The 26,413-nt window shown below is 47.8% G+C and overlaps 1 protein-coding gene across 1 annotated transcript in view; it reads left to right on the top strand.

Annotated features, from left to right (window-relative positions):
* The window catches only part of LOC147666131 (exostosin-2), a gene marked incomplete at its 5' end in the record, with an annotated part of 199,490 nt that overhangs the window by 77,383 nt on the left and 95,694 nt on the right, over positions 1-26,413 (top strand). Inside the window, one exon of the mRNA XM_086949279.1 lies at positions 11,531-11,720. Coding sequence (XP_086805405.1) covers positions 11,531-11,720 — 190 coding nt within the window. The remainder of the gene's footprint in view (positions 1-11,530; positions 11,721-26,413) is intronic.

The raw sequence follows: 26,413 nt of genomic DNA, 5'->3' as shown, positions 1-26,413 counted from the left end.
GACCCATCTGCCCTTCCAACCTTTCTTCATTTGCATGATTGGGCCTCTTTATTCAAACCTGTCTTGATGTATTTCTTGGAGGGACTTTCATAATATCTTAGCCTGCTCCTTTCATGGTGCCACAGTTGGACTTGGATTCCCTCACCTTTTAGAAGCGTGCTGTTTGAGACTTTGTACAGCTGCCCCAGAAGAATCTTGACCCCTCAGGCCATCACTTCTGCACATTGCGTCAGTGAATTGCAGTCTGCTGCTACATACCACCTTGTCACTAAAAAGTTAGTGCTTCGGAGATTGGCATCCTTCCTTTCGAAGGTGGTGTCGCCTTCTTATGTGGTGCAGTCCATCATGCTTTCAGCATTCCTACCTCCTGCACATCCCTCTGAGGAGGAGAGACTGCCTCACCTGCACCCTTAGCAGGCTCTTAGTTTCTATGTTGACAGAACTAGGGAGCACCAATCGGGTGATCAACTCTTTGACAGATTCATTGGTGTGATGAAAGGGTAGGCAGTCTAGAAAAAACAATAGAAAAGTGGACTGCTCTTTGCATTAAGGTGTTCTATTTTTTGGCCAAAAAGGACCCTCTTGAATGCCCGTGGGCCCATTCTACTAGGTGAAAGGAACGAATTCTGCACCGGCTAGAGGCGTTCTGGTGTTGGATATCTGTCAAGCTGTTACATGGTATCGGTCTGCTTTCTCCAGGAAGTTTTGTATCTGCTCTAGGTCTGCAGGAGGCTAATTTTATCTGCTCAGTCCTGCAGGACTTCCTGGTGTAAAGTAAGTTCCTCATACCCATCACCTCTGGAATGGTACTGATTTGGTATTGATTTAAAAAGTTAAACTGCTGTTAGAAGCATCCACCAGAAGAACGAATGACCTCTGGTACAGCTCTTTCTGGTGAATGCTTTATCTGCAGACTCCTGGCCGCCTTCTGAGTCTGTGAAGGGGACTTATTGTAGGTTGTAAGGTTCCATCTGTGAGATCGCACACTGTCCACATCTTGATTTTGCAGTCGGTATGTAACTTACAGAGCAGAAGTCAATCAATCAATCAATCATTACACTTATAAAGCACACTCCTTACCAGTGAGGGTCTGAAGGCGCTGTGGGGAGGAGGTGCTGCTACTGCTCGAAGAGCCAGGTCTTGAGGAGTTTTCTGAAGGTGAGCAGGTCCTGGGTCTGCCGTAGGTGGGTAGAGAGGGTGTTCCAGGTCTTGGCGGCGAGGAAGGAGAAGGATCTGCCGCTGGAGGTCATTCGTTGGAATCGGGGGACAGCGGCAAGGGCAAGGCTGGCAGAGCAGAGCTGGCGGGTGGGGGTGTAGAAGCTGAGTCGGCTGTTGAGGTAGGCTGGTCCGGTGTTGTGGAGTGCTTTGTGGGTGAGTAGTTTTACGGCGATCCTCTTTTCGACGGGGAGCCAGTGTAGGTCTCTCAGGTGGGGGTTGATGTGGCTGCGGCGAGGGAAGTTGAGGATCAGTCGAGCGGAGGCGTTTTGAATGCGTAGAAGTCGTTGCAGGTGTTTGGGCGAGATACCTGCGTAGAGTGCGTTGCTGTAGTCAAACCTGCTGCTGACGAGGGCCTGGGTCATTGTTCTTCTTGTTTCGGTGGGGATACACTTGTAGATCCTGCGGAGCATGCAGAGGGTGTTGAAGCAGTAGAAGGAGATGTGTTGACCTGCTTCGCCATGGAGAGGGAGGAGTCGAGGATGATTCCCAGGTTGCGTGCGTGGTCGGTGGGTGTTGGTGCTGTTCCCAGCGTGGTCGGCCACCAGGAGTCGTCCCAGGCGGAGGGGGTGGTTCCGAGGATGAGGACCTCCGTTTTGTCCGAGTTCAGCTTCAGTCGTCTGTTCCTCATCCATTCGTCGACTGCCTTTATTCCCTTGTGGAGGTTGGTTTTGGCGGTGTGCGGGTCCTTGGCGAGGGAGAGCATCAGCTGGGTGTCGTCGGCGTAGGAGATGATGGTGATATCGTGGTGGCACGTGACGTGAGCGAGGGGGGCTATGCAGACGTTGAACAGCGTCGGGCTGAGGGATGAGCCCTGGGGCACGCCGCAGATGATGTCGGTGGCTTCGGAGTGGAAGGGGGGAGGCGGACGCTCTGGGTTCTGCCGGAGAGGAAGGATGTGGTCCAGTCAGTGCTGTGGTTTCTTCAGAATCTGGACTGGGACGGGTCTAGGATGTTGTTGTCCTAGAGGTAGTGAGCCAGTTGCATGTTGACGACTTTCTCAATGACCTTCGCTCGGAACAGTAGCAGGGAGATGGGCCGGAAATTCTTGAGGTCCTTGGGGTTTGCCTTAGATTTTTTGAGGAGGGCGTTGATCTCTGCGTGCTTCCAGATTTCCGGAAAAGTGGCTGTCTTGAGGGAAATGTTGATTACCTTCCGTAGCTTAGGTGCGATGGCTGCGCAGAAGTAATCTGTTAATAAGTTGACCTCAGCACGCAGAGGTGTTCCTAAATGTCCCTTAGTGTAATCATTTGGATGGGAGTGGGGGTGGAGCCGCCACTGAGTCTGATGGCGCCACCTAGTAGCACCCGGAAAGCTATTGCATAAAACATTTCTGGATCCAGTCTGGTGCCTAAGAGTATTTCAACGGTGAGGATTCTACAGTTAGACCATCGAGCAAAAATTCTCAGGCTAACAAGGGTGTGCCACTTTGCAGGATGGGGTTATTGAGGCTATACTTTTAATAGTCATTCCTTGATCACTTCTCGGCAGCCCTCACCATCTTAGGACAGCATCACAGTGACCTTCATCCTGGAGAGTCAGAAGCATGTGCCACAGTGCCCTCCATCGCTAGTCCTTTTTCCCGCTGGCAGCCTCACAGGACGCCTCAGCGAACCCACTGAGCGGTGTCTGCGATCACCATTGAAGTATGTAGCAAAGTTTCTGTCCCGCCCTTCAGATCTGTTTCCTCTTCCAGGTCCTGCTGCCCCACCCTGTTCTCGACTCTCTTGATTGAATTGATGGTGGAATAACTCAAGTCATTACTCTCCTTTTAAGATGCTTTAAGATGCTTCAAGGGCAGTTGTTCGGTGCTCCGAAGCCTGGGTTGCTTTCTCTTTTTCTGTGACTTTGGTCGCTATCCTCTCCAGCCTCTCCTCAACAGCCATAGCCTTACTCTCTGTGTCCTCTACTTTTTGTCCTACGATACCATCAACTCTCTCCTTCGGTGAGTGCTGGACCACTTGGTGGGGTCTCGCCATCGATCTGCTTCTCTTCTACTCCTAGGATCTCATACGGCGAAAGAAACCATCCACAGGCCTCTCCACTCTTCCCCAGGGAAGCTTCTCTTCTCGGGGTACTCCTGAACTGCAGTCCATACCACCTTCTTTGTTTCTAAACACAGTGCACAGTAAGCGTCTTATTGCTCTAGAAGAGAGTTGGTGGATTGCGTTCCATACTGCTGTGGTCATTTCCAAACACTGTGCACAATGAGAGTCTTCCTCTAGGACAGAGTTGGCGCTGAATTGGATTTCATACCATCTTGTTGATTTCTAGGCCCTGCAAGTATGACTCTCACTCTAGGGCACAGGTGGTATTATTTTGGATTCCACACAGCCATGTTTGTTTCTGTGCAGTGCGCACAGCATGAATTTAGCTGCACCCAGAGTTGGTGCTTTATAACGTATCCTACTGCCATGTTAGTTTCTAAGCTCTGTGCACCATAGAAGTCTCCTCCTAACACCAGGCCTTAGTGCCTTTTTCTGCCTCTATGAAGTGTGTTTCTTCTTGACCAGAAAGTTTGGTTAGGAGTCCTCCAGCTGTGGATGCTGGTTCTTGTGGGACCATGCTTGCCCAGAGTCATTTTTAAAAGGGGCTGAACCTGGATCTAGCCCCTCCACCCACTCTCAGGCATGGACCCTAAGTCTGGACACCGATGTAGATCCTCTAGGGGTTACACTAGTGTATGAACTCAACCACCAGGTGCAGACATTCCCTGCTTGTGGGACCCTCAGGACCCCGCTTCATCAGAGGGTCCACCATGGCAGTGATCCCACTTTCTTGTTTAGGATTTTGGGCCCAGGTTGTGGTGTTAGAAAGTACGCGGGTCTGTACGAGTTTTCATAGTCTGGGAACGCCAACCTTTTCTATGATAAGAGCGACTCGTGCAATAAAAATCACCTTGAGCTACAAATGGCCAGTGTTCTAAGAGCGATAGTGGACACTTCAGGCCAGATGGCATTAGTGGCCAGTGCATGCAGGGATACTGGAAGTGACCACCCCAGGGCATCAGGCAAGGTCACCAGCAATAATGTAAATAAAAACAACCTTATCTGTTTCAATTTTAAAAGCCTCTAAATATCACAATAGTGATCAATCGAAGCCTCGTCTCATGTGAGAAAGAATATCAGTAATCAGACTCCTCGGTGCTGCAAGATTTACCATTTAAAATATCAGCCTTAAATATTTTTTATTTAAACATCGTTTTCAAGTTTGGAAGCTTGTCTAATTCAAGAAAACAAAGTCTTTGAATGTGCAAGTCTTTGCTACAAATAGGAGAGCTACACATAGGTAGCTGTAGACCCACCAGTAGCTCCGGATCTACTCGTTGGAGAACCCGGTCGTAGATGTCGAGTGGCATCGAGGTGGGTTACCCTCACCGCAGTGGGATGGTCCACACTGGATCCATGGGGTTACAAAATGAGCTCTCATCCTTGGCTCGTCACCCATCCATGCCGAACAAAACTGCTCGTTGTGGATCGCTTCTAGGGCATAAAAACTCTTGTCCTGCAGCTCTCAGATGTACGGACTTGAAATTCAATATTCCATGTTTACACTGAGAGTAGATGCGGGACGGATTAAAAAGCTTGGAGCCATATGGAGGAATGTATGGCTCTGAAGTCTTGTGGTGTTGAAGCTGTTCCACAACACGATAATTGGGAGCGACACTATCCCTGACCACTTCCATATGCAGAAGCTCGCTTCGGAGCACTTATTGAAGGTCTTTGGATGCCCGAGGGAGGGGGCCGACAGTGGAAGCCTTGTGTCCCCAAAGCCATATCAAGAACGTCCCAGATGGTAAGTTGTGTCTCCGAGAGGTGGTCTTTGAGGACCAGAGCTGGGGAGACTGATGCAAACGCCATAGTGGGGGGACAGGATGGGTCTGGCAAAGAACAAACCGGGGTAATACCTCACTGTCGAGTGGCTCCTAATGAGAACCATTCCTGGCGCATTGTAAACATTGTTTGGAGCTTGGGGTGTTCTTGCTACATACTGTGATTGATCAAAGTGAACCTACAAGTTGTTGGGTGCAAAGTGAAGTTGTCCTATAAAATCACCCCTGACTGGTGGTGCCGCATATGACATGACTTGGCAACGCAGTGACTTTGGTGGAGCAGCAGTAGGAAGAGTAAGTGGCAGGACACCCATGATACCCCTTTGCTATGCTCGGAAGTCCGGGGCTAGCCTTTTGGTGCTGTTGCGGTGTTCTTCTGCAGTTGGTGCATGCCGCCTCCTTCCAGTTTGACTTCAGCGCCTCACTGTATTAAACTTGATCTCTGTGTAAGATACGGACGCTCACACTGCCCCCTCATTTACAGGAATATATGTCCTGCAGGACTTTCCTCTGCCCACAAAGTTCTTTACCACTGCTGATTAATTCTTGCGTGATCACTCCATATTGTAGTGGAATAGGCTCATCCTGCTCTTTTATGCTACTGATAGATCTTACGTGAAATGCACCAAATGAAGAAAAGCCTGCGGATGAGCCCCTACTCGGTGGCTGCCTGTGTGGCTATCAAGACATATGCCTAGTGTGCAGAAGAGGAGATCACAGCGAGCAGCCATCATGTAACATTGGGTTGGTCGGAAGACCCTCTAAGCGTGTCGGAGTGAGTGGAACAAACGTGCTGCGCTTACTGCTGGAGAAGGAGAGTGCGAGCAGTGAATGAAAAGTAGAAACATCTCTCTCTGTTGCCAACGCAATGACCCCAAGCTGTGGAATCAATTTCTTCATCGGTCATAGACCGCTCGGTGGCATTGGACATCGGTGTCGGCGAGCCTTCTCAATTGAATCTCAGGAGATGGCGGGATTGATGATTCTCACAGTCGTAACGCGAGCCTGATCCTTAGACATTGATGACTTGAGCGGGACCAGTAGGTCCACCCAACCTTGTCGCGTCTTGTACATCAGCTTCTATCTGTCGACAGCTCGATCTGCTACGATTATTCGTGGATCTTTCGTGAAACAGAGCACATCTCTCAAAGCCTGGCAGCAAATCCAAAATGGGGTCGCCTTGGAGCTGATGAAAATATAACCTGACAGCAGAGCTTATCTGGATATCATACGATACGTGGAAACGTGAAAAAGAACTCCGTGCAGTCTGGAGTGAGTGGGGTATGCAAGCCCCCTCCATCCCCCCGAGGGGAGGTATCACCCCAGGAGGGAGGCTGCAAAGTGCACTCCGGAGGTAACACTAGAAGGAGAAGGCTCCATCTCCCAGGGATCTGTGTTGCATGCCTTGGTCGCCACTGCTATACCGGGAGGGGCGTGGCCTGTGCTGGGGCAGGATCTGGGTGTCCTGAGGGCCGATGCAAAGAGCCCCGGATGGTCTCACCCGAGCGCAGCGGGGAGACGGACCCTCTTTTTCCGTTGTTGTTCTTAGGCCTGAAACCCACACCGTGTCACCCCGGGCACAGCCCGCGCAGCCCTAACCATCTGCAGCTGCTCCCTGCTGCGCCGCGCTTCCTATTTTTGTGGGAGCCTCGCTATTTTTAGGGCAGCTTAAAAAATGTTTGAGAGCTGTTTTGGTACAGGCCTTTTTGTTTATATAATTTTGGGAGAGAGGTCTCGGTTTGCAGCCCAGTTGCCGTTTTCTGTCAGTCGGATGTGCGCGTGTTTTGTGTTTCCTCACAAGTAGAGTTCGTCGTACAACAACCACGGCGTGCAGGGTTTGAGAGGGCAAATGCAAACCCTTCAGGGTGCAGCAGAGGGGTCCTGGACGCAAGAAGCCCCCCACGCCCCTGTCAGTCTGTCTATATGTTAAACACAGTGTTATATGAAGATGCGCTTAGTTTATTGGGTCATTTATTGCCTTTGGTGACCACACGTGGGGAGAAGCTTCAGGTGGGACCCCCTCTCCCCCCGTTCCCTCAGCGATGTGATAATTACCCTCCGCACGGATGCGTTGCGCTGCGCCATATCTTCGTGTGCAGTAGTTGTAAACACGCGTGTTTTATCCACAAAACGAGCACGGGGTAAACACCTTCATTAAGTAAGATGAACCCGACTGCTGTAAAGTGATTGATGAATCTGGGGTGCGCCCTTCGAGGGGGTCAGCAGTGCTTCCGGAAGCCAGTTACCCTCTGCTGTGGTGAGAAGACGTTTCCCCCTTCGTGATGCATCTGTGGATGGGTGTGTGTGTATCTGTACATGTGCCGCAGATAAGGGCTATTCTCACCGGGAGAGCATTCCTCAATTACTGTTCTATATGCAGATGCTGACGGTGCGATATGCATATACTCTTTCTCGGGTGAGGGGGCAGACATGGCTAGGAAGAAGCGAAGCTCAGAAGGGGCTGTTAACCCCTTCACTCCCTCGACAAAGGTAATACATACCAGGCCACCACTCTGCACGTGCATGTAAGGTTTACATTATGCCATTTCTTCCCATCTGTTTGTTCGAAAAAAAGGTATTTCCGCGACACCAGCATATAAGGTGCTAACTTTGTGCCGCGAGGTACAATCCTATTTAAGAGGCCATTGTAATGTGCAGTCTGCTGCGAGGAAATGAACAGGCTTTTCGAGTGTTATATTTTCTATAGCGTGGTGATTACATAACACTTGATCTTTGTAGTGTAGCAATAAATGTGAGGATACGTGTTCATTTTTACAGGTGCAGTAAATAACGTATTATTGTTCAACAATATATATATATATATATATTCAGTGGCATAGTTGTGTGTCTTTATGTAGCAATCGCATAGTTGTGTAAATATTTATATTCATATACGGTAATGTATTGTAGCATATATGTATATATATATATATAACATGTGGAATCTTGACTGATTATATGGGTTGTTTATATAGCATGATCCCAGCTAAGCGAGCGGTGGAGCTCTGGACAAGCAGAGCGAGAGGACGCTGGATATGATTTTAATGGTCCAGTACCATCACATATTATATGGGATGTTTATATAGCATGATCCCATCTGAGAGAGCGGTGGAATTCTAGAGAAGCAGGGAAGGAGGATGCAGAATATGGTTTCAAATATCCTGTACCTTCACATATTATATGGGTTATTTATATAGCATGATCCAAGCTAAGAGAGAGTTGGAGCTCTGGACAAGCAGGGTGGATGGACACTGGATATGGTTTTAAAGATACTGTACCTTCACATAATATATGGGTTAGCTATATAGCATGATCCCAGCTAAAACAGCGGTGGAGCGCCGGACAACCAGGGCGAGAGGCTGCAGGAGCTTTATCCAAAAATCCTGTGACTTTGAATATTATATGGGTTATTTGTATAGCATGATCACAGCTAAGATCGCAGTGGAGCTCTGGACAAGCAGGGCGAGAGGACGCAGGATAGGGTTTAAAAGATACTGTACCATCACATATTATATGGGATGTTTATATAGCATGATCCCAGCTAAGCGAGCGGTGAAGCTCTCGACAAGCATGGAGAGAGGGTGCTGGATATGGTTTCAAAGATCCTGTACCTTCACATATTATATGGGTTATTTATATAGCATGATCCAATCTAAGAGAGAGTTGGAGCTCTGGCCAAGCAGGGTGGATGGACACTGGATATGGTTTTAAAGATACTGTACCTTCACATAATATATGGGTTAGCTATAAAGCATGATCCCAGCTAAGAGAGCGGTGGAGCTCTGGACAAGCAGAGTGGGAGGATGCAGGAACTTGATGCAACGATCCTGTGCCTTCGCATATTATATAGGATGTTTATATAGCATGATCGCTGCTAAAAGAGCGGTGGAGCTCTGGACAAGCAGGGAGAGAGTATGCTTGATATGGTTTCAAAGATACTGTACCATCACATATTATATGGGATGTTTATATAGCATGATTGTAGCTACGATAACCACTCATAGCCCCTGCACACATCTAGTGTGTGGAAGCAAGGGATCCTGGTAGACGTGACCAGGTACTGAATTGGAAGTTGTTTAGTATTGTTGCTGGGAAACCTAATTGAGGCGTTCTGACCCATTTTGAGGGAGGTGCTGTGTCACCTTCATGTTTACAGCGGTAGGTTTGCTTTCTGGCGCTTCCAAACTCCAGTCTGGGAATGCTTTAGTTTCTGATGTTCTATTGATCACCAGAGATGGCCAACCTGCAGCCGATCTTAAATTTGTTGCAGTTCGGTCAAAGTAGTTGTGATCTTCTGTTGGTCTCTATCAGGCAGCTGGTTATGTGTAGGATGCTTTTCCCAGGTCCAAGGCTGCCAGCGAGGAGGGTGTTACTGCTGTCCAGTTCTGAGGAGCACAGGGTCCTGTTCTGTCTTTGTTTCTAGCCTAAAACCCAGTAGCTGGATTCACCCTGCACAGCGATGGCACAGAAAGCTTTGGTGTCCGTGGTCCCGGTCACTACCTCACCATTAAGTTGTAGTGCCTGCCGCGCCTCTTTCTGCTGTTCCAGGGCCATCTGACTACCGTAAGGCCTCAGGTGTTGCTTCATGTGCTACATACTTATCGGAACAGGCACACCATGGAAGGCACCAGTGAGATGTCCAACGATTTTGACCATCATGGGTGATAAAGTATCTGTGGCCGGGGCACCTGTTGCAGAGATCTGTGCTTAAAATGCTGCTCACCTTCTTCAAATGCAAGAAGGTTCCAGACCAGGCTTTTGTTCTCCTGTGGTGAATGAAGTGACTGCCACAGAGCTGAGCCAATCAACACCCGTTATTTAACCCCCAAGGAGTTGCTTGGTTTTCTGTGTAGAAATGATGCTGTTATGCAAATAACCTCCTTATTTACTTAAAGATTCCTGGTATTATGAGCTTCGCTTCTTGCCCTCAGCTCTGCACGTTCGAGACGGCTGCTGATGCTTGATCGCTTGCCTGGTGGCTAACACTCAGGTCTTCGAATTGCCAGACCCCGCTGCGCATCAACCTTTTTCCACTCTCGCACCCGCCATGTGCCCCGACTAATGGAGTTATTGGCTTTATACTCTTTTCAGAAGTAACAACCTGGTTCTGTTCCACTGGTGTAGCCAGGTCTCTTTGCTGTGCTACCATGTGTGCCCACGTTGTGTGAAACGGGTATCCCTGGACCGCAGGACGCCATATCCCTCCTAAAGCGGCCATGCACTGATTGGAAGGGCGGAGGCCGAATACTTTGTGGTCAGAACTTAGATTCAAATCAGTAAATACCGTCGACTACGCTTGCCTAGAGCACCACTGGCGCCATCTTGACCAACTTCAATTTTCTTGTGCTTATGCGTCGCTGTTAGTCTGTCCATAACACTCTAAATTACTTTTCAAATATCCACCCCCTTCATATCAGTCCAGTGTTGTGATGTGTACTGGCAGGTTACAGCCGCTGGTTCTTAACCTGAAAGGCAATTTAGCATCTGATTCCAATGATGCTTCCTGCACTGGGTTTACGTGTCATTACCCACCCTCATGGGAGCCTACAGCCTCCTTCCCACAAAGGTGTGGGGGTGGGGCATGGTGGGCTTGCACAGAAACATGGGTGGGTGAACTACCTTTCCCTGCGTCTGCCCCACAGGGTCTGTGCGGCGTGTGCAGCTTCTGAAATAGTGCATGCGCAGGGGAATAAATGTTTTTTTCTCCAGTTAACCACATAGCTCTGGACAGCTGTTGGCGCATTGGTTGGTTGTTTGTGCGGACTGAGCTATGAACCCCACCTGCAGCCTGAACCTTGGAGGTGCCTGTTCCATCAGCTGTACCTCTAGAAGGGTGTCTCTTCTGCTGGTTAATGCTCAGGTGTCTGAGTTAGGGTAACTCGAGCCTCCAGGTGCAGATTGGCAAAGACTGTGGAATCCAGGGCTTCCCACAAAGTCATATGGATACTGGAAGTAAAGGACGCGTGCAAATGTGACTTCCAGCTAAGAGGTCTGTTGGAGCATAGAGAACAGTTGTGTGCTTTCCACTTTATCATCCAGTCTCAGAGACTAGAACTAGTCTAAAATGGCGGCCTGCCGCACCAATGATGTAATATTGTGTTATGTTCACATAGAACGTTGGTCAGTTGCTCCAGATATACTATTGGACTGTCCCACTCTTTGGTGCTGTCATCACTGCATTCCATTGAACAAAGACCAATGGGCAGGATTGTTCCAATGTGACAGGTTGGTAGATTGCTGCAAAAGGATCCAATGAAATCTCGTGAAAAGGGCTCTAGTCAAATCTCTGCCATTGAAGCAGACTGTTGGTCATAAAGTAGTGCTGATATTTATAATTGTAGTGTTAAATCTGTTGCGCAGCCCTCTTATGACATGCTTGGTTAATGTAGTGCACTATGAGTAATAACTAGGACTAAATGTTGGCAAGTCTCCTGTGGTCAGCCTGGGCCTTCCCTTGAAGAATTGACTCCTTTTCATTCACAGAAATGGAGCAGCGTGAGCAACCCTCTCTTCCTGCCGTTGATCCCGCCCCCGACGCAGGGGTTTACCGCAGTCGTCCTGACCTACGACCGAGTGGAGAGCCTCTTCCGGGTCATTACTGAGATCTCCAAGGTCCCCAGCCTCTCCAAGCTGCTGGTCGTGTGGAACAACCAGAACAAAAACCCTCCAGAAGGTAAGGCCTGGCAGCTCTCAGACCTGCAGCATGTGTCCTTCAAGGACTATTTGGGCCCACATCCCAGAGTTTCCATGTGTGATGTCTCTTAATCAAGAAGAGTGCTGTCTTTCTACTAAATATGTTGCCTTATTCTCTTCAATACTCTCATCGTATCCCAGAAAAACGTAGTCCTATAGAATTGTCATTCGAGAAAAGCATCGTATTTTCTCAAAAGTACTGTATTTTAGTCTAGTTAAAATACTCTAACCCTGAGTGATTCCAGGTATGTGTTTTGTTTAGTGCAGGCTAGTGTTTCTAGAACAACAATACAATTATTTTGCACATTACCAAGGGCTAGATGTATGTTGAGAATGGGGTGCGTTTACCAAATAGCACTTTTTTTGCGATTCACTGTTTAGTAATTGCAGGCACCCATGTACTAATGTGAGATAAACACATTTTGCAATTCCTTGTGGGTCTCAAATTGACATACCTCATTCATATTCATGAGGAAGGTCTTGGTTTGCAGCCAATTGTGAATCGCTAAAATCACAGGAATGGTGGTCTCCTGGGGTCTGCAGACTACCATGTCTGTGATTGCGTTTAAATAAAGCAATGTTTTTTTCTTTTTGAATGCAGCCTGTTTTCTAAAGAAAAAGAAATGCGTTTCAAAAAGAAATATTACAAGTTTAATTTACATTTTCTTAAGACTAGGCAGTGTTCCTTGGTCCACTGGCTGCTCTAGTAAAAGGTTTAAAACATATTCACAAAGGGGAAGGGTCTCTCGGGGATCCCTCCTCATTTACGAATAAGTTACCACCTACTTGAAGTAGGTGGTAAAATGTGAATGTTTTGCTACAACATTTAGTTTGCAAAACCTTCATGCATACCACTGCGATTTGGTATTAGGAATGGTAGCCCTAAACATGCCCCTTCCTAACAGCGGGTCGCAAACCCAATTTGCATTTCAGTTATAGGTTACCGAATCGCGAATTGGGCCTTTGTACATTAGAAAAGGCCTTGTTTTGTACGCAAGCAGCCGATTCTGGAAATCGGTTTGTTTGCGAGCCGGAAAAAACTTTAGGGCATCTAGCCCTAAATTACATAAATGCAAAATGTTATTATGCAATTATAAATATGCCAGTGTAATTGAGCAGTTCACATTCATGAATTATTACCTTGTCATAATTGCATATTCATAAACAAACTACATATCTTTCAGCTGACATGTTTCGACTACTGGACATGGAGTCTTCGGGGCTTCTACAAGGCTGAAAATGAATACACTTATTACAATTAATTGTACATTTATGGTGATCTTATTTAAATTAGTCAGGTATTATATATTGCATCAAATCGATGCACTTATGTTAGGGGGTTGAGCATTTGTCTATATTTAGTTTAACATACATCTTAATTAACTCCGGGCATGGTGGTGTGTGCCTGTTGTACTAACTACTTGGGAGACTAAGGCTTGTGGATTGCTTGACCTCAGGGGTTCTGGGCTGCACTCAGCTGTGTTGATCAGGTGTCCATGCTACGTTGGGTATCAATATGGTGTTCTAGAGGGAGATGTAGAATTTCATGTTCTGTAATGAGAGGTGCACCGACCCAGGATCTTAATTAACTTTTAATTGGTGAAAATTCAAAGTATTTATGCATTAATCAAAATAGCCAATCATTCCATTCATATTTTTATTTGTTCATCTGAAGACCTTGTCCTTCCTGGATCAGTGAATGCACAGCTCGCCGTTAGACTGATCCAGTTCACTTTTAAACAACTCTAGAATAGTACCCCTTTCTTCCAGACTTGGAATTTTTGTAGGGTTGGCCTGGAGGATTTAGTGCCCTTTGTCAGAGCCACACTGCATATCCAATTCTTGGCTTTTATTAAACAGATCAGTGCAGTCTGGGACTTTTTTCTTTCCGTGTTCTGTTTCCGCCAACTAGACAAATATACAGATTATCCTTTGCATCTACTATGACTAATACTTCGTATAATGATACGTAAGAGGAAAAGTATTAAATCAGTATATGGTGTTGACTTGACGTGAAGCAACATGGCAACCTTAGATTCTGTGCTCTAGAATAGTGGTTCTGTATCACACAATATTTTTTGCATTCCCAGGTGTGGCAGTTTTGAGAGATAGCCTTGGTCTAGGCGTACTGGAATCACTATAAAATTAAGTTCAGCTGTTTTGAGTTCACTATCTCTCTTTGACTTCGAGTAGCATCTGACCATACAAAGCCCCCTGGCTGGCACTGCCATCAGTTTGAGAAACGTCATTTAGTGTCCATGGCGCCCCCTCTGGCGGGCACAGACGCATGTTCCCTTTTTGATGAGCCAGGCGCCAAGCACCTGGCTGTTGGCAGGGCCTTCTCCCTGGCCTTTGCCTAGTCCCCTCACGGCTCAGCCTGTTCCCACCACTAATCCCACTCTCTCCGAAGGGCCTGCTACTCGCAGCCCATTAAATCCAGGAAGTTTGGAAGGATTAGGGGCAGGAATGAGTTTGAAGTCGGTAATGCGCCTCGCCTCCCTGTCATTGATAAGGTCTCCTTGTCCTGCCCCCAGGCCAGTGTCTCTCTGTTTTTATTGGCACTTTCCTTTTAATTGGTGCTGGTGAGACTGTGGGAGGGTGTGGTCAGAGGCGGGGGGATGAGGTCAGAGTGAAGGGGATTGGATGGCAGCCAACCAGGGGAGGAGATGCCTTCCAAGATCAGATTGGCGCCTGAAGCCATGTGCCTTGAGCTGGTGTGAAGACCGCGGAACAAGCCTTCTATAAAGTAGGTGACTGCAGGAATCCGTCCCAACAGAGGTTACATCTAAATATATAAACTATTTCAGCCTTGGAACAGAGAATGTGTTTATAAGGTACTTTAGAGGACTGGCTTATATGATGTGCTGTGAAAAATTGTGATTTTTCAAGATCCTCGCGCCTCTCGAAGGCTCAGAGCTGAGGTTACTGAGATAGCCTGGTGGGCAACTTACTCTCGCCCAACCATCTCTGGCTTGCAGATGCAGCAGCCTGTCAGGGACTTTGTAGTTTTGATGTTTGTAGTCCAGCCTGCCTCTGTTTTATATTTGGCTCATGTAAAGTAAAACGCCAGCGAGAAATAGAAGAATATTCACCCAAACAAAGTGTGAGGGAGCAAGCATGTGACCTGCTAAAGCACTTACAGTATTTAGTTCAAATATATATCAACATTTGAAAATGAATAAAAAGAGCTCATTGGTGGTAGAAGGAGAGATAATTGTATTTGCTAATCCAAGTATACAAAATGGATCTTTTAGGAGGAAAATGTAAAACTGTGAAAACTGGTAAACATCTCTGCCAACTTTATCCACATTTTCTAATGTGCTTATCTGTAATGGTTAATTTGACATAAATCCCCAATAGATAAGGACATTTCACATGCTCAGCAACGCCCACAGGGAGGTGAACAAGTTCTGCTAGGTCTTTAAACCATGCAGTCTAGAATTACCCAAAGATAGAAGCATGGACCTGTGCAGCAAGGTTGAAATTGAGGGTGCTGTACTGTGGGAAAATACTCCCCACTTTATCTCCAGCCTCAGTCTTTGGTCGCCATTGCAAAGCTTTTAGACCAGGTACAAGCCCTAATAATACAGTCGAGCATCAGACAAATGAGTCTACAGCTATGCAGTGCCATCAGACCTCCTCCGAGGAACTTCTCAGCTTGCCCACCCTTCATGAAAAACACAAAAGCTTTACATCACACAGGGCCACGTCTGGAATAATCTGAAGCTCCTGAAAGAAGAGGAATGGCCCAGCTTTTTTAACCACCGTGCAGAGAACTCATAACTCAAAGATTCCACAGCGTTCACCTATTATTATTTAAGAGTTTTATATAGCGCTGGCCAGACCGGAAGGTATCGTAGCGCTTTACAACATTTCTCGTGATGCAATCGAACATAAGTATTTCAATAAACAGCACTGTATTGTGTCAAATCCTGTGCAGGTTGGTTGGGACAGGGAGCGAGTCAGAAGGTAGGTGAAGTAAATGCCTTCTTATTAAAGTATCTATATTCTGCGCTGGTCAAGATTCTTTTGACAGAGGAACTCTGTCTCGTTGGACGGCAGCTATCCATTCGGACGAGTACGGTTTAGGATGAGGTCTTTGAGTTGACTTTTGAAGTTTATGAAGTGGGGTTTAGTTCTGATGTGGACTGGGATGGAGTTCCACATTTTTGGCGCATTTCCGGAGAAGGAGCGTGATTAGGCTTTTTGTTTGCGAGTTTTCGGGGGCATTAGAAGTAGAGTGTTCGTACTCCTGAGATTCATTGTCTGGCCGGCCTTATTGAGTATGGAAGCCAGATAGGCAGGTTTACCAGTGTGAAGAGCTTTGTGTGTAAGACCAGCAGTTCTGAAGTTAGATTGCATTAGAGAGGGAGAGATGTGGTCTTATTTATTTGAATTTAGAGTTGATCTGAGGGGGATAAGTGAGATTTTGCCATTCTGTGAACATCTCAGCTGGTTCCAGACGGCCAGCTTCCAACAGGAGGTCTGTCTTGATGCGTGATACCATGTATACAGAGTGACGCCCAGTAGGTGTAGAAAGCACTTAAAACCACAGTGAGCCTCCACAAGTGCCTGCTGCATCGAGCCGACAGTCATGGTTTCTGATTAACAAATGCGCTTTATTAACCTCCAGTATGGGGTCACCAAAGTGAAAGATCTTCCAGTTTATAGACAGTTCAAGAGAATTCAAGAATAAGTGCGTCACTGGGGCAGACTAAAAAAAACACAATTAGCTTGCATGGGGAAGACAACAGAATTTTGTTGCCCAGACAAATCAGAGCACTTCGCAGCAACCTTTGCATGAATATATTGCTTTAGTCCATCCCAATATGTGCATAATACTTCTGCAGCCCTACCAGGCTTTCAGGGGTACTTGTCTTTTACAAAGTTATCAGTTTTGTCTTTCATATGAGTCTCAATTCATGCTCTCCACGCTACCATCTCATTAGTAAGACCTGTCCTGTACATTATGCATAACTGCCAAGGTTTCAGATAGATATGTGTGACATTTAAATAATTTCAGTGCAATTATGAGTGACATTTAAACTACTATGAGTGACACTTTCTTGCGAGCAAAAATCAAGCAATGTAGACGAGGAAAATTATCAGAATTTACACCCATTTGAGCAACAAAAACTCCAAGAAGATTTTAAAACTGCTGCAAAGCACCAGAAATGGTCTCTGTCCACGTGGGTCCCGGCCCAACAGGAAGGATATGCGGGGTCCCAACATGAACATGTTACACACGGAGGCATCTGAGCTACCGAAGAGTCACACAGTCGCAGCTGGCTGTAAACACCATTTTGCATTATCCTCACAGGCTGAGGCCGGCGCAGTAGATTCTCATACAACATAGCAGACAACATAGGACTGTCAGAAACATGTTTTAAATTACCCCCAGAGGTATTCAGAAATAAACCGCAAACAAAGTAGGGAACAGAAACATGCACTTGGTTACTATGCAGCAAAGCCCTTCCTCATTCACGCAAGCCTCTGAAATCAGGTGGAGACGTGGTCAATGTGTGGAGTGCATATCGCTGAAAAGCAAAGCCTCTAGAAGTGTCGCCTCCTGCCACCACGCGCACACCTGACCCATACCTAACCATCACCCACCCCTGGCCGCTATATTTCCACACTCTCACTGTCACCACTTTACCTGTACCGTTGCTGTGCATTTCCAAGATGTCTTGTTTTAGGGTGGGGCTCCCAAGGCCGGTCGCGGGTCAGTCCTGCCATTAAGTCAGCGCAAATGCGGTGAAGAGCTGACGCCAAGCGTGGAGTAGTATGCGAGAGTAGACTCCAGGCTGCACTCACTTTGCCCTTGCGTCGTGCCTCGGCTCGATTGAAACCGCCTTCTGATTTTCAGTAGCTGCGTGGTGGAGAGACTCACTGCCGCGCCGTATGTGCTGAACAACTCCAGCGCAAGACCTTCCCTGGGCTGTTCACTCAACCGCCAACATCCCGGTGCGGTGAGTAGGCTCCCGGGTGCTAGAGCACACATTTGTATTTATTTAAATTAACCGCGGTGCGAGCCTCCAGACGACGGCCGCTGGCGGCAGCAGGATGTCACGTGTGTGCTACAAAACTCATCCTAACCTCCTGACTCTGAGTCACGGAAGTTATAGGAATGTAGCAATGATACCCTGCTGCTGCCGGTGGTGAATCCTGTACAAATGTTACATTGTAACACTTCGCAGCCATAGCTGCAGACTCCGAGACGGCCCCAGGAGCAGAGTGCAGGGCGCACTGCCACTTCTCCCTGTTAGTTTCAGCAGTGTTCAGTGGTGCCTGGTTACTAGCGCTTCTGCTAACAGCTCAGTAGGTGCTATATATGTGTGACAATGCATTTCAGTGCAGTGATACGGATCACCACACTGAAATTCGTTAGTGTCACACGTGAAGCGTGATACTTGGCAGGACTGATTATGTGAGCATGAATCTAGCATCGGGAGTGCCTATTGGTCTTAAAGTACTTTTGGTGATATTGGGCACCAGGCATTACTGGTTCACTGCCCTGTGCCAGAAAGAGGATCACTTGTCGGTGGGTAAGTCCTAGAGATAAGTCGTATGTAGATAAATCATGGAGATAAGTCATCTGCGGGTAAGTTCTGGAGCGAAGTCGTCTGTGGGTAAGTCGTGGAGATAAGTTGTCTGTGTGAAAGAAATGGAGATAAGTCGTCTGTGTATAAATGGTGAGGCTAAGTTGTCTGTGGGTAAGTTCTGAAGCTAAATCATCTGTGGGTAAGTCTTGGAGATAAGTCTGTGGATAAATTGTGAAGCTAAGTTGTCTCTGGGTAAGTTGTGCATCAAAGTTGTCTGTGGATAAATCATGGAGGTTAGTCGTCTGGATAAATCGTGGAGAAAAGTAGTCTGTGGGTAAGTCTTGGAGATAGGAAGTCTGTGGCTAAATCCTGAAGCTAAGTAGTCTGTGGGTAAGTTCTGGAGCTAAGTCATCTGTGGGTAAGTCGTGGAGAAAAGTTGTCTGTGGATAACTATGTTGACTAAAGTCATCTGTGGATAAATTGTGTAAATAAGGCCACTGGAAAACTCGTGGAGCGAAGTCTTCTGTGGGTAAGTTCTGGAGCTAAGTCATCTGTGGGTAAGTCGTGGAGAAAAGTTGTCTGTGGATAACTATGTTAACTAAAGTCATCTGTGGATAAATTGTGTAAATAAGGCCACTGGAAAACTCGTGGAGCGAAGTCTTCTGTGGGTAAGTTCTGGAGCAAAGTCATCTGTGGGTAAGTCGTGGAGAAAAGTTGTCTGTGGATAACTATGTTGACTAAAGTCATCTGTGGATAAATTGTGTAAATAAGTCGACTGGATAAGTCGTGGAGCGAAGTCTTCTGTGGGTAAGTCCCGGAGCAAAGTCATCTGTGGGTAAGTCGTGAAGATAAGTCTGTGGATAAATCATGAACCTAAGTTGTCTGTTTCTTCTTGTCTGGTCTGAAAGCACAACTTAACCCCTTCGACGCTGATGACAAGCTCATCTCGTCATGAAGTACACCTCTTGTACGCTCATCACGAGCTGAGCTCGTCATGAACCGCGGGATTTTCGAATCTTCAGCGCACAGCGGGAAAATGCGCCTCACCGATGGTGTTAAAATGAGTCAGCCTCTGTGCTCCCAGTCTCCTTGCTACCCGCCCGGTTTCTCCCAGCCTCTGTGTTCACACAGCCTCGCTGTTCTCCCAGCCTCGCTGTTCTCCCAGCCTCGCTGTTCTCCCAGCCTCGCTGTTCTCCCAGCCTCTCTGTTCTCCCAGCCTCGCTGTTCTCCCAGCCTCGCTGTTCTCCCAGCCTCGCTGTTCTCCCAGCCTCGCTGTTCTCCCAGCCTCTCTGTTCTCCCAGCCTCTCTGTTCTCCCAGCCTCTCTGTTCTCCCAGCCTCTCTGTTCTCCCAGCCTCTCTGTTCTTTCCAGCCTTGCTGTTCTCCCAGCCTTGCTGTTCTCCCAGCCTTGCTGTTCTCCCAGCCTTGCTGTTCTCCCAGCCTTGCTGTTCTCCCAGCCTTGCTGTTCTCCCAGCCTCGCTGTTCTACCAGCCTCGGTGTCTCCCAACCCCGGTGTCTCCCGGCTTCCGTGTCTCCCGGCTTCCGTGTCTCCCGGCTTCCGTGTCTCCCGGCCTCCGTGTCTCCCGGCTTCCGTGTCTCCCGGCTTCCGTGTCTCCCGGCCTCCGTGTCTCCCGGCCTCCGTGTCTCCCGGCCTCCGTGTCTCCCGGCCTCCGTGTCTCCCGGCCTCCGTGTCTCCCGGCCTCCGTGTCTCCCGGCCTCCGTGTCTCCCGGCCTCCGTGTCTCCCGGCCTCCGTGTCTCCCGGCCTCCGTGTCTCCCGGCCTCCGTGTCTCCCGGCCTCCGTGTCTCCCGGCCTCCGTGTCTCCCGGCCTCCGCCTCTCCCGGCCTCTGCCTCTCCCGGCCTCCGCCTCCCCTGGCCTCTGCCCCCCCCCCCGCCCCCCGGCATCTGCCTCCCCCAACCGCGTTTACCATACAAATCAATGGTGCGTAAAAATCAGAAAGTTATAGGTTTCGGAGTCTTCCGACTGGACTAGAACTTAGCCACTTAAAACTAGGACACTAGAGGTGTAAACCACTACAGGAGCACCGGAGTTATATCGTTATCTCACCCACAGAAGCGGGTGCATAGGTGCCAAGTGTGTCGGGTTTCGTCGTGAAGTTCTATGGAGCCTTTAGATGAAGATGCTGCAGGCGACCAGGAAAGAAGAGTCCGTTGGATCCAAGGGTGGATCGAAGATGTAGAGTACTCGAAAGCAGAGGGGACAGAGTCTAGGTCACTAGCCAGTGACCAGGATGGAACCAGGACAGAACCAGGCAATGTCGGGTTGCGATCAGGTGCTGTCGAGTAGTTTGTCTCCACTACCACATGGACCAGGAAGGATCGAGGATGACCAGCTGGTGAATGCGAGCTGTCCCACGAAGGCTCTTGCTGTCGGCGGTGTCGGTACTCGATTCGGAGTCACCAAGCCTTGGCAAAGGCAACCCACGCAGGACTCGAAGATGTCTTCTTGATCGGACCGGGAAGGTCAGATCGATGGTTCCTTTTCAGGGGAGCTGGGCCCAGTCTGGAGCAACCAGACCAGCAGTGTAGTTTCGATGTTTAGTCGTCACAGAGGCCACTAGCCAACGGGCAAGCGACCGGACAACGCGTTGAGCAGGAAAAGTGCCCCACGCAGCACTCGGAGAGTGTGGAGAGGTGATCTTTGGAGCACAGGCTGCTCGGGGCTGGGGCTTCTCAAACCCCAATGATTCAGAAAAGGGGGTGGTGATGAACAGAGCCCTGATCTTTGGACTGGGTAAGAGTGGTCTGCTTAATTCAGACACTCTGTTCATCACCACCCCCTTTTCTGAATCGTTTTTGGCCACTATAGGTGTGGCAGGGTATACTCAGACATGAGTCCCTTTCTCACTGCACCATCAGGATTCAAGCAAGCCGGGCCGAAGACGGCTGAAATGCCAGAAACCGGTCCCTGGTAGCTTGTCTCCTTTCTGGTGAAGAATTGGCTTGGTAGTTTAGTCTGCCCTGTTCCCATGATGCACTGGGCCAGGGACAGACTGATTTGCATATAGCCAGGTTCTGAGCTGGGATGGTGTAGTGAGATAAATAACGGTGATGGATCAAGCCCTGATCTTTGGACTGGGTAAGAGTGGTCTGCTTAATTCAGACACTCTGTTCATCACCACCCCCTTTTCTGAATCGTTTTTGGCCACTATAGGTGTGGCAGGGTATACTCAGACATGAGTCCCTTTCTCACTGCACCATCGGGATTCAAGCAAGCCGGGCCGAAGACGGCTGAAATGCCAGAAACCGGTCCCCGGTAGCTTGTCTCCTTTCTGGTGAAGAATTGGCTTGGTAGTTTAGTCTGCCCTGTTCCCATGATGCACTGGGCCAGGGACAGACTGATTTGCATATAGCCAGGTTCTGAGCTGGGATGGTGAAGTGAGATAAATAACGGTGATGGATCAAGCCCTGATCTTTGGACTGGGTAAGAGTGGTCTGCTTAATTCAGACACTCTGTTCATCACCACCCCCTTTTCTGAATCGTTCTCAAACCCCAAAGCACAACGTCGAGGGTGCCTCGGGAGCTGCGCCGGAAGCACTTCGTCGACTTTTCAAGATGGCCGGTCCCACGTCTCTCGTCGCCTCCACGGGTCTAAGCTTTGCTAGGACTGTGGATCGGGCTGTTGGAAGTCTGGGACTCCAGGTCGTGTCGGTCTCTGTGGTTCGAGCTCCGGCGGGAGCAACGGCAAAGAAAGTCTTCATGCGCTGATGGTGCCTGCTTGCACAGGGTGGCCACTCCTTGACCACAAGGGAGATTCTTCAGTCTTTTACGAGTAATAGGATGTCGAAGGGTCCAGAGTTTCGTTTCAAAGTTTCAGTCAGGATGATCTAAATTGCATTGGCACAGATCCTACCTTTATTCCAAATCAAGGGTCTGGATCACCTGCTAGGTCCCTCCTATGGGTGGGACCCAGGAAGGGGGTGGTTACACCCCTTTCCCTTTGTCCAGTTTCGCGCCAGAGCTGGGGCTGTAGTGCCCCAGCACCGGTTTGAACTGGACTATGCATGGGACGCCTTGTGCGCCCCAGGCAGTGTCTAGTTTCATTCATCCCTCCCTGCCCCAATCCCCTATCTCCTGTCTGGGGTGGTGTAACACCTCCTTGTGACAGGATACCATTTGTCCAGGCCTCCTCTGCCGGAGTTTCGGTCAGCAGCAGGAGTCCAGACTTGTGTCTGTGGTAGCAGCATCCATTTTGTGATGCTGAAGCTCTGGTTAGATTTAACCGCATTTAAGCAAAGTAACATGTCTTCTCCCTCTAGAAGGGTGGAATGCTACCCCCGTCGCCAGAACTGGCGAGGGGGTAGTATTCCAAAGCGTATGACACCTTACATGACTTGTTTTGATAAAGCCAAACCAAAGTTAGAAAGTAACCGCGAGGATTATATAATGCACTTAAGAGTATATTTTATGGCAATGTCCCAGAACAGCTAAGGGAGTTGGTTCCGAAAGCTGCAGACAGGTTCAGCTCATGCTAGAGCACCATCTCACATAAAACCAAGCACTCTGCCTCCCGGATTGTTAAGGCGTGCCATAGGAGTGACTTATAGGTGTATATGTGTCCAGATATAGGTTTAGATATAGGTATACTATATCTAAGCAAGGGGTGATTACACCACCTTGCCCCAGCTGAGTGATCAGCCAGTTGTCAGTTTGGATAGCCAGCCAGGGGTGGCAAAATATATGCTGCAGCCCCTGGTAGGCCTTGGATGCACCTATGCCCTGGGTACCTATCGTACACCGTACAGGGGCTGATAAGGTGACCCAATATCCAATTGGAGATGTACATAGGGTACATGGAGTCCATTTTGCAGAGAGAGCAGATAGCCTGGGGTCCTGATTAGCAGGATGCCAGGCCAACTAAGTCGAAAACCAGCTAAACACTAGGCAAACAATCTGGGGTAACCATAGTCCGGTATCCACCTTCCTACACCTGCCATGAGTGAATGTTTGGAAACGATCCCTCAGTGGAGTTCTCGGACTTGTAGTAAGCTACCGAAGACAACTGTCTACGGTCTCCTTCATTTGGAGTGCCTAAAACTGGCATATTGCTTGATTTGTCAGAGCTGGGAGGTAATTGAATCAATTAACTCCCAGGCCTGACAAATCCAGGAGAAAAGACCCAGGGCTGTAAAGTGATTTGAAGTGAATCACACAATGTGATTATCTGAGTTACACCTGGAATAAAACCAGGTCTTCGAGCACCACGACCCACAGCTTGACCGTCCCTCCTTCGCGCTCCGGTCTAAACCACCCAACATTTTGCGACAGGAAGTGAGGTAAATCAATGTCTTAAATTTTAGAAGTCACTGCCATGTTTTAGAAGTCACATTACTTCCGTGTTTCAAATTACTGGATAAATGAATTTCATGATAAAAATGGAATAGAAAACAATAGTTGTACTGAGTGCGCGGTGGACAAAATTTGCATTTAGTTTTCTAATTCTAATACCAAACTGAATGCAAAATCGCCAGCGAGAGTTGTAGTCTTCTATCTGTACAGAGAGAGAGGAGCGACTGATCGTAACAATGGAGGAACAATTGTTAATCCGTTTGTGAATAGTTTCAATTCTGGAAGTGGCGTTATAAACTCACTGTCATTTATTCTTTCACTTCGTGGCTCCATCGGTGAAGGTTTTTAGTTTTTATTTCCGATGCTAAAAACTTCTCACTTTGTTGTGTTAACACTACAGTGATAAATTAAGCATGTACTGCCCGTGACGTCTCTCAGCACTTCCCACACTTCTGTGCTCCCAAACTAATCCACACATACAGCCCTCCCTCCCCCTTTCCAGTCTTCTCGGCCCCGGGCCGCCCCTACTTTTAATGGCCTCTGAATCTGGGCAGAGGTGGTCAGTGACCCTGGTATCTGGATTTCCTGGTGACTGTGACCTGTGGCGTGATGTATCCTCCCTTTATTGCCAGTGGTGCCTCTTCAGCCAAGTGCCCAAACACGTTTTATAATCTGAGACCTCCTCAGGTTCATTCTGGGATCAGTTCACTGCGTCCCTGCTTGACCCTACACCAGGGTGAAGCAAATCTAGGAGATCACAAGATAGGTAGTGTGCCCTGGCCTAAAGCTGCAATGGCAAAACCTTATAATTACGACATGCTGTCCCTTGACCAACGTAGGACTTGACACCGGTGGTCCAGACATCAATGTTTGGAACTGAAAGCCCAGTTACTTATGCCTCCATAGCTCCATTTCCTGATGAGGACCCCACTCTCCTGCCTGATAGGAGGGTTGAAACGTGTTAACCTGGTAATGTCTTGAGGGGGACTGGCACAACATTTGATTATATAACACCTATTTATACAATTTAAACAGAAGATGTTGCAGGCTTTGCCCCCTCCACATCAGGCCTAAAGTAATGACCGGTTTAATATCGAGGAGCACGTGATTCTGAAGCCATAGCAGTAGGACAAGTGACTTGAAAACACAAATATAGTGACCGCACATTCAATCCATGGCCTTTATCGAACTTACCACAATTTTTAATTCCACTCTGATATATCGGGAGATTTTTTGCTCTAATATGGTTAAGGGGTTTTCTTACAAAGCACAAGTTAAGCTTTTGTGCATTTATTGTTTTGTTAACTAAATACATTTAATTTTGTTAACCTGTTAAACCAGGTGTACTGGCGTCTTCACAGATGCAAGTAACAAGACCATAAAAATAACTGCTTTTGAATGTCCTGTATGTTGTATTGGCAAAAACCAAGACCATGAAAAATTGTAGACTCATTTGCACTGGGTAATTTAGTGGTCACTGTAGACTGTGCCTTGAAAAATGCATCCATAACCATTGAGAAATGCCCCTTTCCGTGCGCCTCCCTGGGGTTCATAACTGTCCACCCTCTTGCTACTGAGCACTTCCCATGGGTAGCCTGGCATCATGAGCAGGGCTTACTTAACATTCCATCCTGCCAGGACGACTAGAATATGTACCACTGATGGGGATAATAGTGGGCATTGTTGCAGCGCCTTGAGACCCTCAGGGTATTATGGCCAGGTACTGCCGAGCCCCCCTCATCCTTTACTTCAACCCTTGGGTGTGGGGGCCCTCCCAGCCCCAGTGTGATCAACGGCCCTTCTTCCCGCAAGGCAACAACGTAGACAACAAAATGGATAAGGGTCGATTCACCCAGGCCGTATTTTGTTTCAGAACAATCAACAAACATTAAAACATTATTTACATCATTTTTACAAAACGCACAAAAAGTCTGGGCCATTACATTGATATGTACAGTGTGTCATTTGGCTATTCTTAACATGTTTCTAATACATAACCATTCCTATCATAACCTAAGTGATCAACAACATTATCTTTCTCTATATCCCTGTTTGAGCCCACGGCAAGGTCACTGACCGGACCAAGAAGCTAGGCCCCACCCTCCAATCGGAGTGACCAAGGTTCCTTCACCCGGGCACCCCTTACGCCCTCAACATTATCTCCATAAGGGGCCGTGCAGGTATGCCCAGGCCTAGGTAGGCTGCTGCGATGGGTACATTATTTTAAAATGCTTTACTGCAAACACTGCCACACAAACAACAAGCAGGGAAAAAGAAGGCATGTTGCTACCTACACTTGGCCGCCATCTGCTTGCAAGAAATAAAAACACATTGTGTTTACATATTAATCAATGCAAATAATTGTAAAGTGTGCTACTGGGTCTTTATACCAGGTAGAGGTAATTTGTTCAAATATAGATTAGGTTTAATGCAGATCACAGGAGACTGGCTCTTCTTGGAAAAACAAAATGTACTATTAGGTTTGAATTACTAGAACCTGAAGACCAAGTTTAGACCCACAAGAATGACTCATAAAAGTATAATTAGGGATAAATAATTGACAGAAAAAAACGTGTAAATGAAGTACCCATCAGCCCTGGCACTGAATGGACTTCTTTTTAGGTGACGGTCCATATTATCAGCAGGGTGACCACCATTATGGACACTCTTTCCATTGCTGGGCTTTCTGTGACAGCCTGATGCATTCTGGGTGTTGAAGTCTTGCTTTGTGAACCTTCCCCTAATTCGAATAAAACAGGCGACAGCCATTCTTTGCAGGAGAGATGTTCGGGCCTGCAGACAGCGTCGGTAATGGCATGGGGT

This window comes from Lissotriton vulgaris, unplaced genomic scaffold, assembly GCF_964263255.1.
Source record: "Lissotriton vulgaris unplaced genomic scaffold, aLisVul1.2 SCAFFOLD_3144, whole genome shotgun sequence".
NCBI classification, from domain to species: domain Eukaryota; kingdom Metazoa; phylum Chordata; class Amphibia; order Caudata; family Salamandridae; genus Lissotriton; species Lissotriton vulgaris.
The sequence above is the reverse complement of the archived record's forward strand: the minus strand, read 5'-3'. Positions and strand labels throughout refer to the sequence as shown.